Below are 12,457 nucleotides of genomic sequence, written 5' to 3' on the forward strand. Positions count from 1 at the left end.
GTAGCTATAGGAGAACCAGCTTGTTTTTATACAACCCAAATTGAGTTTACTGTTGCTTTCTAGCACTTATGAAGATTTATGTTTTTGTAAATGTAAAAATAGCTGCAGATTTTGCTAACGTTATATTTAATTGATGTGATTTTTATGTAAAAGATTGTTTTATAAATTTATACTGACAAATAAACATAACTAATGAAAAATATTAATCTTAAAGACAAAGGACTTCAATAAGATCTCAATTAAATGTCTTGTTTTACTACAAGTTGAATCTATGGGATTATATTGTATAGGTGTTGGTGCCAGCAGTGTCAAGCTGTGCCATTAGTGGAAGAGTTTTCACTGCTAATTTTCGAGGATTTCTATTTGCACCACGACATACAAACAATTCTTTGTTATATTCTTGCAATTAAGAATACGAACTAATGAACATCACTTTAATTTTAAACACTATTGGAGACTAGGGTCTTAAAAGTGTGTAAAATGTGTGGAATATAATAATTTCAAAAGCCTTTAACTGCTGAATTATTAATTTCAAATGTTGAAGCTTTGAAATTCTTTAAAACGTTTTTGCATTTAAGTTTATTATTATTATTTTATTAACTGAACTGGATCATTTCTGTAATCAAAGCTTGGATTTCTTTTAAATTAGATAATTCAATTCAATCATTTGTATATTAAAATAATTGAATTCTAAAAAATGTAACATTTTGTAAATTTAATAGTTGTTTTTTTTACATATGGAGTTTGTTGTCACATTTCTATACTTAAAGTTAAAATATATATCTATTTTGTTGGTGTTATAACAGTCGTTTAAATTCAATATGTTGCCACCAGGCAAAAGCAAAAGAGTACCGAGCCACTTGATCGAACTTTCAGCCAATCATGCGGCCACGCGGACGGTCACGTGACGAGGCAGCAGCACTAGCGCGTCAATTCATGATGGCGGATTCTAAAGAAACGGTAAGAGCAGCTTTTAACAACACGGTAGTTTCACAGCTCGTTGTTTATTTGTTTATTATTGAGGGGATAAAAAAATAGTTCTCTTGATCGTTATGTGCGTGATATTGACGGATAATCTCAAATACTGTCCACCATTCTTCCTCCAACCAGAACTCGTACGTGATAAAACGTGAAAAAGTGGAAAATAAACATGAAGGAACATGGAAGTGTTTTGGATGATGGAGTTTTTTTAACGGAAGGATCAAGAAAGAAACATTTAAGCACGAGCTTCTCACGCCACTGATTACTGCAGGTTGAAGTTAGATTTAGTTCTTTTGATGAAAACTATATTATATATTATTATTGTGTAACAACTGCGTCACATACACTTGATAACCATTGGGTTTGTAGTTTAAAGGTTATTACATGCAAGTGTTTGCGAAATATTGCATGAACATATAGATTGAAAGGATTGAAAATGGAAAAAGTAAAGAGTGTAGTCACATGATATAAAGGTGTTAGATAAGTGACATAGATTTGGTGATTATCAGAGTCATAGTAAAGCAGTTATTACTAAAAGTGGATGAAATATTGAATGAAAATAGGAATGTAGACGCATTTTGATTTTCTTTTTCATACAAAGTACGTGACAAAAATACCCCATTTTTAGCAGTAGCTAAATAAAATCAAGACTGAATGTTTTTGTTGTTATATTCTACACATATAAAAAAGTGTTGCTCTCTAATGAGGTTTGGTTTGAAAGATATCAACTTTTTAGGGCCTAAAATTATATTTCCAGATTTTAGTTTTCTGGGAAGAATCTAAAGACAGTTATTTGGTTTATGTGTGGCTTTCTGGAAAACAATAAATGTATACGTTTAGGCAAACTCAGATCCTCGCACTTTTTTCTGTTAAAAACTGACCTTGGCCCCCTTATCAGAGACCCCAACTGCTCTAGAAGATGAAAGTTTTTTTTTACTCTGAATTTCCTTCTTTTTTTTTTCTATCAAATTTCAACAACATTCCTTCAAATTAAGTTTAGCGGCTCTAAATGTACAAATTGTATAGATAAATAAATAAAATAATTTAAAATATATTAAATTAAAAAATAAAGAACGTTTTTTATTCTGGTGGTGGGAGTTTTTAATAATTGGTGCAAAATGAATGCAATGTTTCTAGATATTTAGAAACAGTTCCCCCCCCCCAGACCAGCTCTGTAACGAACAACCAGCACTAGATTTGAATAATATGGTTGTAAAATGTGTGTGTTATGACAGAGAGGGGCAGCAGTCGTCCAGTCTGCGAGAGATCTCTTGCGTCGGCTCACATCAGCCGGCGGTCCAGAGAACACCAGCACCAGCAGGTATCAATAACGTGTATTTCTGGACACATTGGGTCTCATTCATGAAGAGTGAGTGAATTCCTGCACAGATATTTTTTCATAAAGGTCTCTGCTAAGAGAAATCTACTTGTGAAGGACGCGGAAAACACTTCACAACCATGAATGACCATATAAGGAGGTGGAGAGGATCCTATATATCTGTCAATCACAAACATTTTTCAGCTTTTCTGAAGCGGAAATCCAAATAATTTTGGGTTAATGTCGTTTAGAGACACATTTTTATTTTCCATAGTTTGTATTGGAGTTGAAGATGTTGTTAATCATCTTAACATAACTGTCATATCAGACCATAAATATATACACATCCAATTAAATCGCTAAAAGACAAACCGCTGTAGCTAAAGAGGGTTTTGGAAGTTTGACCGGCTGTGATCGCTGGCTGGTTCTGGAGCGAATATTTAATATCAATTTAACATTTTAATCTTGTGTCTATAGAACAGAGAACATCTCACACCTGAATCATGGATTATTATTATATAAATTATATATTATATAAAAGAAGCACTTGAGTCACAGGAGGAGTGACCTTAGAGTCCAAAATATCACCTGCTGACGAGAACATCGCTCACATTATTGAGGAAACCTCTCTGTCAGGAAATATACCCGGTGATTGTTCACATATTTTGTTATTTAACCTTGTTTTCAGTTTATAATTTGATGTTTACGTATTATTTTTTAAATAATCATTCATCATGTAGAAAGAATGTGTAATATATTCAGTTGATGTTCATCAATAATTTACAATTATGAACATTATCTGGATTTTAAACCTAATTTAATTAAATGGAAAAAAAAGTGATTTATTCAAATCATACACAATGAATTACAAAATGTTCATTTACAATAGTGACTGGCATTATTTTAGTGCTTTCTTGAATTTACGTGTAGTGTATTAACACAAGATCGGAGCCACTGAAATATCGATGAGTTCCAGGATCCTGTAAATCTCCCACGGTTGCCGTTTTACACACACGTTCGTTCTGCTCGCGCTTCATGAATGAGACCCATTGACTTTAATATTGATTTGTTTAGTCGTGCTGCTGAATGTGTCTGAATATCCAGTAGGGTTGAAGTACGGACGCGACCCGATGTTACTCCTTTGTCAATCAAACCATCAGTGGAAGCGGAAATGCAGAGGTATGATATTAACAATTCATATGATTGACATAAGCTGTGTTTTACAAATGTAATGTACTGTTGACCCCAAGTTCCAAGATGGAGATCAAATGAAAATCCACAAATATAAAGAATAATGGTGTTTGTTATATAGAAACCTTGATTTGTATGTTAATATTTATTGTAATGATTTATAAAACATGATAATCATGTATGACCATATAATGACTGCTCCTAATGCGCATGCATACTCGATGGCAGGTCTTTTCCTGGATTTCTTGGGAGAGAAAGTGGGAAAAGGCGCCGAACTTCGTATCGCAGAAGACCAAAACCACTGGAGCTGGTTTTCTACCTTCTTCCAAAATGCTTTGAAAAAGTGCCATCGGAGGAGGAGTTTCATGTTCACCAGTGCGCAGGTTTGGGCCGAAGGACCGTCAGTATAAATATAGGTGTCAAACATGGAGAGGTAATTGTTTTGTAATTGTGATTTTTTTTTTATTCCATCTTAAAACTCGTTGGATTTGACTTGTTTTCACAAAATTTTCCATTTACCAAATGTCTGCCTGCAGCTTTCTGAAACACTGAAGGGCCATTATCCTGCTCTCAACACCATGACTGGTGGTTTCCTTTTGTACAAAGCAGACGGTAAGAAAATACAGGTTTCTCTATTGTTCTTACGAAAACGATATCAGTCATATCCATCATGCAATACATCGTAATGACATGAAAGCATTGTAAAAGTGAAATGCGGTGTTTTGTTTTTTAAATTTGGACTTAAAGAAAAAAATGTGCGAAATAATTGTATTATAAAATAGAACACATTGTGAAATGCATGTCAGAAAGATTCCTAATAAGAGCATATTTTTTGTCAGGTGGTTGGGGTCGAAGAAAACTTTTCCTCATACCCCCCAAAGACACGGGCTACACGGGCCTGGATCTGAAAGGACTGAAGGTTTTATATATCGCTCCGGCTCAGGGCGAGCTCAGCACGGAGCCGCTCCCGTTTGACCACCAGGTGTTCAGCTCGATGCCGAGGGCTCGATGCATGAAATGCCAGTTGTACGTTCCGTTACTTTTTCTGCCAAAACACGTCAAGTCCTGCGACGCCGTAGCAAAACCCAAATCCCCTGAGGTTGGCAACTGTAAGAATGATCTTTTTTTGATATTGCAAATGTGTATATTTTCTTGCTCTAATATTTGGTTCTGGAAATATTTAGGTTCGGTGTGTCCGCTCTGTTCCAAGTTATTCTCAGCTGAGGATATTCATAGCCATGTTTCCGCATGTGAACAGAGGTGATTATTTTCATGTCTTTTTTTTTCACTCTTTCTATCTAAATGCTCATGATAATTGGAAGTGTTACTAAAGGTGATTTGTTTACAGACACAGAGATGTTACTGCTGACGATCCGAAGCCTGGACCTTCCACATCTACAGCCGTGCACGATGGTAGGCTTTTAATAAAGTTGGTATTGTAGCATGATAGAATAAGTAATGATGCCCACGATTTTAATCTACTCTTGCGCCTCAATTGTCAGGCAGGATTTACAAGACATGTTTAACTTTGTCTCCCAAGATGGATTTCATCTGCAATTATAGTATAATTAATTAAATTCCATTTTATTTAGAGCTAAGTGTCCTATCATAAAAAAGTTATCTCAAGACACTTCACAGTTCAGGTAAGACTATATGGCAGAAAAGAAAAACGGATCCAGCAACTCAACGATGAGTGAATAACAGTGCGCAATAAAACTTCCTTTTAGGAGGCAGAAACCTTGAGCAGAACCAGACTCGGTAATGATGGCCTCCTGGGGGGGGGGGTAGTCAGATGGATGGAGAAAATAGAGACAGTGAGAGTATAGAGTTAATGAAATGTCTATGTATAGCAAGTGGATAATTAAACTATAAATATATGATGATTACTTAGATTACAAATTTGATGTTTACAAAGTAAACGTGTGTAATGAACTTTGAATGTTATTCTTATTGTGTGTCCAAAGACAAGGAGTAAGTGATGAACACACAGTCAGTGGTTTGAAGGTGATGATTTGAACTTGTGTTTTCCTCAGACGGTTCAAGTTTATCTTTATTAAAAGATTGACGTTTGTGATGCAAACTATGGGAGTTTGTCCGATTTTGTCACGGCCGACTGACACCACAAGGTGAAGGGTCCGGCATTAGTTTACGGCTGATCCGTGAAAAAACATAATTGACAATGGCCACCTCGGAAAGTGGATAATAGCATCGATCTGAACGACTCTGACATCTGTGTAATATCATGCATCTGAACAGAAGACAATCTGGACTTTTTGTACCTGGATCACGGGTAAGTGGATTTCATACAACTAGATGAAGTTTACTTTTGCTTTTTGATAATTACTGTGGTAGATTTATGTTATTGTAGAATTCTATATTAGCTGCAGCTCCTGCTAATTTAACACTCCATTAATATGATTTCCATGTAAAGCAGGGTTTTGTTCCAATCGATCAAGCATGCACAGTTTAACCAATGAGGGTTCAGCTAAAATAAGCAACACCAGACTGATAATCTTGAGGACCTGAATTTCCTGCCCATGATGTAAAGGAACTTTCTACGTATCCACGCTGATAACATAACCACGATCTCTGTGCAAGTTGACAGACAAATCATTCTACTTAAGTGAGATATGTGTGAATTATTTCCACTCTATTTACAGGAGATACTGATGTGTTAACTTCAGGCTGTCGGGGGGGTGGATCGGTCAGAGTGACACCACCAGCATTGACTGTGCAGTGAACCCAAAATACATTCTTAGATCCGAACTCAAATGGCCCGCCTTGATGCTGGAGATTGGAACTGGTTTAACGTGTATATCTTTGTTTTCTGGGCTCATCATCTTTTACATCCTCATCCATAAGTGTTTTTGTGAAATTACAATGAATGAATAAAAAAATTTTTTCTGCATTTTGCAATTTCAGGCCTGCATGTCGACATCAGAATCAATTAATCAGAGTCAAAAACTTGTATTAGCAGTGTTTTAATTTATAATTTTTTTAATGGGTTTTATTACATAATAGAAGAATGACATGAGCGTTACATCATACAGTGCAAAATGTAGCATTAAGTCTAGCATTAAAACAAAAAGAAATGTATTATTGTAAAGTTTTGATTTTATATTGAAATGTCTTGTCTCTGCAGATGTGAAGGAGAACCAGGAGAAGTGGTGCTCAAGTATGAACCAGACGGATTCAAAACCTCTATGTGTGAAAGAAGAAGAGGAGGAAGAAGATATTTCTCAGATTCCCTTTGGAGTCCTGAAGACTGAAGACGTCGCCCCGGGGTTCAAAACTGAAGAAGACGACTGTGAAGCACCAGAACCAGGCGGCGCCTCGCGCCCGGATCTTGACCTTGAGAGGCCGTCGTCCTCCGACTCTCACACCGATGACAGCGAGGACTGGAATGACGGCAAAAGCAGCTTGTCGGTGTCGAACTCTGAGACGGGGGACAACGAGAAATCAAAGTCATGGAACGGTTACCCCGAGGGGACGTACATCCTGGAGCCGGTGGGGGTGTGTGTCGGCGAGGGAGGGAAGAGTCAGACCCTGATGTCCATGAGGAAGGTTGACACAGTACCTCCCAATTCAGTCAGATCTCTCATTCAGAATCCGTTTCAAAGTAGATCTTTGGCTGAACAGCTGGAGGTGAAACGACTGGGCCCGGAACAAGGCGAGATCAAACTAAGACAGCAGGAAACCGGACATGGGAGAACGAGCACGCGAACCTTCCACAAGGAGTGGTACAAGAAGAAGCCCTGGCTCACCGGGTGCAGCCATGCAAACGCTCTCTTCTGCTTCCCGTGTCTTCTTTTCAAAGAGACGCCGTGGGACACGTTGACCGACACGGGATGCAAAGACCTGAAACATTTATCCGAGCGGATAAAGAAACACGAGGGCGTGAAGACACACATTTTAAACGTGTTCAAGCTGGCCATGTTTGGCAACATTAGCGTGGCGGAACAGCTGCATGAGAGAACCCGGGTCGGAGCGAGGCACAACGAGGAGGTGGACAAGAACCGGCAGACCTTGTCCAAGATGATCGACTGTGTCAAGTTCTGCGGGGCTTTCGAGCTGGCGTCGCACGACCCCTGTGACACCAACCTGTCCGGCGACGCCGGAGTGTTCAGAGGTTTGGTGGATCTGGTGGCCTCGTTGGAGGCCGGGCTGCAGAACCACCTGGGGACCTCCATCGTGTTTGGAGGCGAGTCCAAGGCCGTGCTGAACCAGCTGCTGGACTGCATGCTGACGGTGCTTCAGAACCACATCCTGGACGAGGTGAAGGAGGCGCATTTTCTCGCCGTTCAGGCCGACGAGATCAGCGACTTCTCCGCCGGCCGCCAGCTGGTTCTGATCCTGAGATACATCGACGCCCTCCACGATGTCCAGGAGCGATTCTTCGAGTTCATTCCTCTTGAAAATGCGTCGGCGGCCGGCGTCGCTGCGGTTCTGCTGGAGCGGCTACACAAGATCCTCCCCGACCGTCAACGCAGCAAACTGATCGCTCAGGCCTACGACGGAGGAGCGAGGGGCGACGCGGTGCAGCTGAGGGTGAAGGAGGCGTTCACAGCTGCTCACTACGTCCACTGCTACGCCCATCATCTCCACCTCATCGTGCAGCAGGTGACGTCGCACATCCACAGGATCAGAACCTTCTTCTCGGACCTCGAGGGATTTGAGGCTTTCTTCTCACATGCCAGGAGAGCCGCTGTGCTGGATCAAGTGGTGGCGCGGAGAAGTTCTCCGCCCGTCAGCTGGACCTTCCACAGTCACGCCGTCAGCACCGTGTTCGAGCACAAGCAGGACCTGCTGAGCTGCTTTACCCTCATCAGAGACTCCACCGACTTCGACCCTCAGACGGTCAGAGAAGCCGGCAGTTTCCTGAAGATGCTGGAAGACGAGGACTTCAACTTTTCCCTGAAGCTGTTCTACAAGATCATGCCACACGCGGAGACGCTGTTTAACCAGATGCAGAGCAGCTTCATCGACTTGTACCACATCAACAGAGCCATGCAGGCCTTCATCGTCGGCTTACGAAAGATCAGGTAGAACATTTTATTTATCGATCATCAACGTCGTTTCTGAGTTTGACAAAAAAAAAGAAACACCATCTGAGAGCGAAGAACCAGGACTGACTTTAGGGCCGACCTTTTATAAACTGATTATTATTTTTGATGGATCCGTGTATTTCATTATTTAAAGTCTAGTTTACTTAGATTTCAGATAGAACAGGTGTCAGATTAAGAAACTGACGTAACACTTTAAACAATGATGAGAAATGAGATCTTGGTCCAAAGACACAGTAACGTCAGCTGTTAATCAAAATTGAGGGCTTGCTAAGGAGTTGTCTCTCAACTTGCACAAGGTCCACAAATATGTCTAAATCACATGTTACCATTATATAGCTTTGATTCTATAGTTAAAATGGAACATATTGCTAAAGTAAAATGACACGTAAAATGAGACAAAAATGTCTCACAGCAAAAAAACACTGAAATCCATATAACAAAATCCAATTTGTTTAAAGATGTGCAGAACAAACAGCTGAAAGAACCCCCAGCCTATGTTCCACTCTCCAAAACAATTGACCTGTTTCTTGACGTTCTTGAACGCACCCTAGCAATCCCATTGAATGCATCATTGATGTGTGTCAAAGAGCTGCAAAAGAAAGTGAGCGGCATGACGTAAAGAGTAACAAGGTTGTGAAAATCCCAGTACCGATGAATGTGTTTTTGACTAGTTCAGCATTAGTTAGTGCAAAAACTAACGTAGTTATTGTAACACGTTACCTAATAACTCGTTACTCCCAACAATTGTTTCCTTAATATTCGCTGTAAATGTGTGTTCTTTCCTCAGGGACTCCATCCCGTCCCTCTGTGAGGAGCACACGTCGGCGCCGCTGCCCTCGAAGAGAGCGAGGACCTCACAGACGCAGGAGCAGCAGTTGGCCACCGAGGTAGATCTCAGCATCTGCCACGTGTTTGCGCTTCAGTTTGTGTGTGACAGGGCGTTTGTGTGTCGTACGCAGGTGTGCGATGCCATCCTGAGTCATATGAAAAAGCGCTTCGGCTACACCGGCCATCTCATCAGCGCCACACTGTTGCGAGGAGACATGTTTGCCGCGCATGACGTGAGGTTCCCGGACGCTGCACTGGACGCCGCCGTGGAAGCTCATCCCGTGTTGGACAAGGCTAAACTCAGAACAGAACTTCAGTTGATCTACGAGGACCAGGGGTTCCGGGACTGCGGCGGCTTGCTTCCTCTGTTCCGCTTCTTCATGGAGAAAGACCTTCAGGGCACGTTCAGCGAGACGGTGGGTCTTCTCAGGATCCTCATCACCACACCCATGACCACAGCAGAAGCAGGCCGGTGCTTCCCCACGTTGAAGAGGATCAAGAACTTCCTGAAGAGCACCGTGACCCAGGATCGCCTGAACGCCCTGGCCATGCTGTCCATGGAGAAAGATCTGGTCCGAAAAATCCCAGACTTTAACAACCAGGTCATCGAGCGCTTCGCCGATCTGGACGGCAGAAGGGAAAAATTCATGTACAAATAATCCGCCCTCGTAGCGTAACGGGCAACAGCCAATCTCTGTTGATTTGTTTTATGATGTTTTACAAACAAGAACAAAGGTACATTATTTTTAAATATTGTTTTTTTCAGAACTTTTCTCTTCTCCCCAGAAACCTTTTCTGAAAAGGAAAAGTGTGGTGCAGTCAGACCGGAGATGTACAAACTTATTAATCAAACCCACATCCGAGCAGAGTTGTTGATGATCACGTTCCGAAACCTTCGTTATGAAGAGAAACTGTTGATGTCGTTGCTGTCTTTGGCGTGTGAGGTTCCTGTAGTTGTCTTCAATGAAGATGTGTTACAATGACTATGTGGAAGGAAGAGTTGTGTAGCCAAAAGGTTCTTGTCGATTCCATGAGTCTGTCTGGTTGATTTATAGCGTTCAATTTATTCTCAGAAACAAAATCCAATCCAGAGTGAATAGAGTGGACTTTGAAAGTTGATATTTTTTTAATAAAAGTTTTGTTGACCTACAATCTTTTTTCTTATTTCCCCCCTTTTTCTGCATGTTTTCTTATTTTATTTACTGTCCCAAATGTGCCCCCAAGAGGACAAGTAAGAAGATAAAAAGTTTGAGCAGAATGAACTAAAACTACTTGGATTTTTAGTCTTGTTGTTGCTATGGAAAAATTGTCCATATGAACAATAACGGTGTTATTACTATTATACTATTTCTAATGCTATTTATGTTTTGGTGCAAGATAGTTATCAGTTTTAATACTTTTGGAAGGAACTGCAGTATGTAACGTGAACTTTGGTGTCAAAGACACACAACTGATTTAATCAAGTCAGTGTAAAGTTTCCTCTTCTTCTGTTGAGTCGTGGGGGCAGCAGCTTCAGCTGGGAGGCCCAGACATTTACAGATCACCTCTGGTCCTAGCTGGGAAGTAACAAAATCATTAAATCATTAAATCATTAAATTATCATAAATTGAAGTAATGCATAAATCAGTCAGGATTCACTGAAATACTTGTAGTATACATAACTTTTGCAATCAATAATTTTTCTTTTTCTTTAATTGATCGTCAGTCATTTTAATGTTTCCCCCTTTTTATTCAAACAAAAATAATTAAAAATAGTAAATACAGAGGTTCATGAAGAATAGAAATTAAATAAAAAATCAAAATATACTTTTAATAGTTTACTTTCTATGTCAATTATTTTTTGTTAGTTAAATAAACTTTTCCATCCTGTTCATTATCTTTTTAAGATAATTAAAATCAACTAAATATATTCATAATGAAATGTATTGAATCTATTTTGATAACTATATGTTTGCATTTATGAAAACACAATGTACAAAGGTTGGGGGATATTTTTAACTACAAATAAATAATACACTTTGTTTTTTTGAAAAAAAAACTCATAAATAATGTATTTCATCACAAATGATTTCACTCTTACACAAGAGTCTTGTTTTTACATTCCGCAAAATATTTTTATTGGATAATATGCATTTAAATATATTTAAATTGTTAAAAATCCATTAAAAAAATGCTATCTTTGTTCCATCAAGTTCTCCGCTGTCGTCATATAAACATTCTTTTTTTCAGCTGTCCAGGCGACGGTGTCCAGCAAGGTTTTCGGCGCGTCCCCCGACCCCTTCTCAGCAGGAGCAAAACATTTCCTGTCGATGCCGTCACAAGGAATGATGGAGATGAGGAGAGGCTTCATCAGAGAGAGGACACGCCAGCTAATGTCTCAAGCCTGGAAGCAGAAGCTGGAGGAGCAGCCCGCTACTCATACCCTGACCCGCAGAGGCCGACCTCCTCTTGCTCTAGCACAGACGACAGTGAAGACTGGAGGGAAACCGGTTTCACTCGAGCAACCACAAGTCGCTGACGTGCTCAATATGTGGTGCGACTTTCAGCTCAAGGGCAAGACTCTGTCAACACTGGAGTGTTGGCAGTTCTGTTTTTGGAAGGCTGCCCAAGACGGGAACAAAAATCCGGGTTCACGTGAGAATTTGCAGCCCACTGAACACATTCAGCCGTTTACAATGTGGTAAATGTTTTCCTCAAAAGGTAATTCTTACAGGTCACATGAAATAACACATAGGAGGGAGACCGTACAGCTGTTCACCATGTAGCCACACATCAGAGAGCGCGTCAGAGAGAATTTAGTTCTTCCTTTTTAAAATATTTTTAACGTTTTTATTTAACCTTCATTTATCCCATTAAAGTCCCATCAAGATTAAACACCTATTTTTCAAGTGTAAATTGTGACAAGTGTTTTCACAACCTAAAGTGGAACTTATGAGTTCACACAGAAGAGAAACCCTTCACCTGCACTAAGTGTGGGAGATACTTTGCTTGGCGGGAAACACTTAAGAGCCACATGAAGAGTCACACATGAGAAAAAAACGTTCTCCTGCTCAGAGTGTGGAAGATGCTTCGC

At 40.1% G+C, this 12,457-nt stretch overlaps 1 protein-coding gene across 1 annotated transcript; it reads left to right on the forward strand.

Moving 5' to 3' along the window:
* The first annotated feature begins 930 nt into the window (after positions 1-930).
* On the forward strand, positions 931-10,462 carry LOC148087753 (zinc finger MYM-type protein 1-like). Its single transcript, XM_087790317.1, has 11 exons — positions 931-960; positions 2,217-2,302; positions 3,404-3,478; positions 3,719-3,923; positions 4,027-4,102; positions 4,330-4,599; positions 4,675-4,750; positions 4,839-4,903; positions 6,633-8,532; positions 9,344-9,443; positions 9,516-10,462. The coding sequence occupies exons 1-11, from the start codon at positions 937-939 to the stop codon at positions 10,041-10,043; spliced, it is 3,405 nt and encodes a 1,134-aa protein (XP_087646443.1). The 5' UTR covers positions 931-936; the 3' UTR covers positions 10,044-10,462.
* The last annotated feature ends 1,995 nt before the right edge of the window (positions 10,463-12,457 follow it).

The sequence above is a fragment of the Callionymus lyra genome, chromosome 1, assembly GCF_982586985.1.
Source record: "Callionymus lyra chromosome 1, fCalLyr1.hap1.1, whole genome shotgun sequence".
In the NCBI taxonomy this organism is placed as follows: Eukaryota; Metazoa; Chordata; class Actinopteri; order Syngnathiformes; family Callionymidae; genus Callionymus; species Callionymus lyra.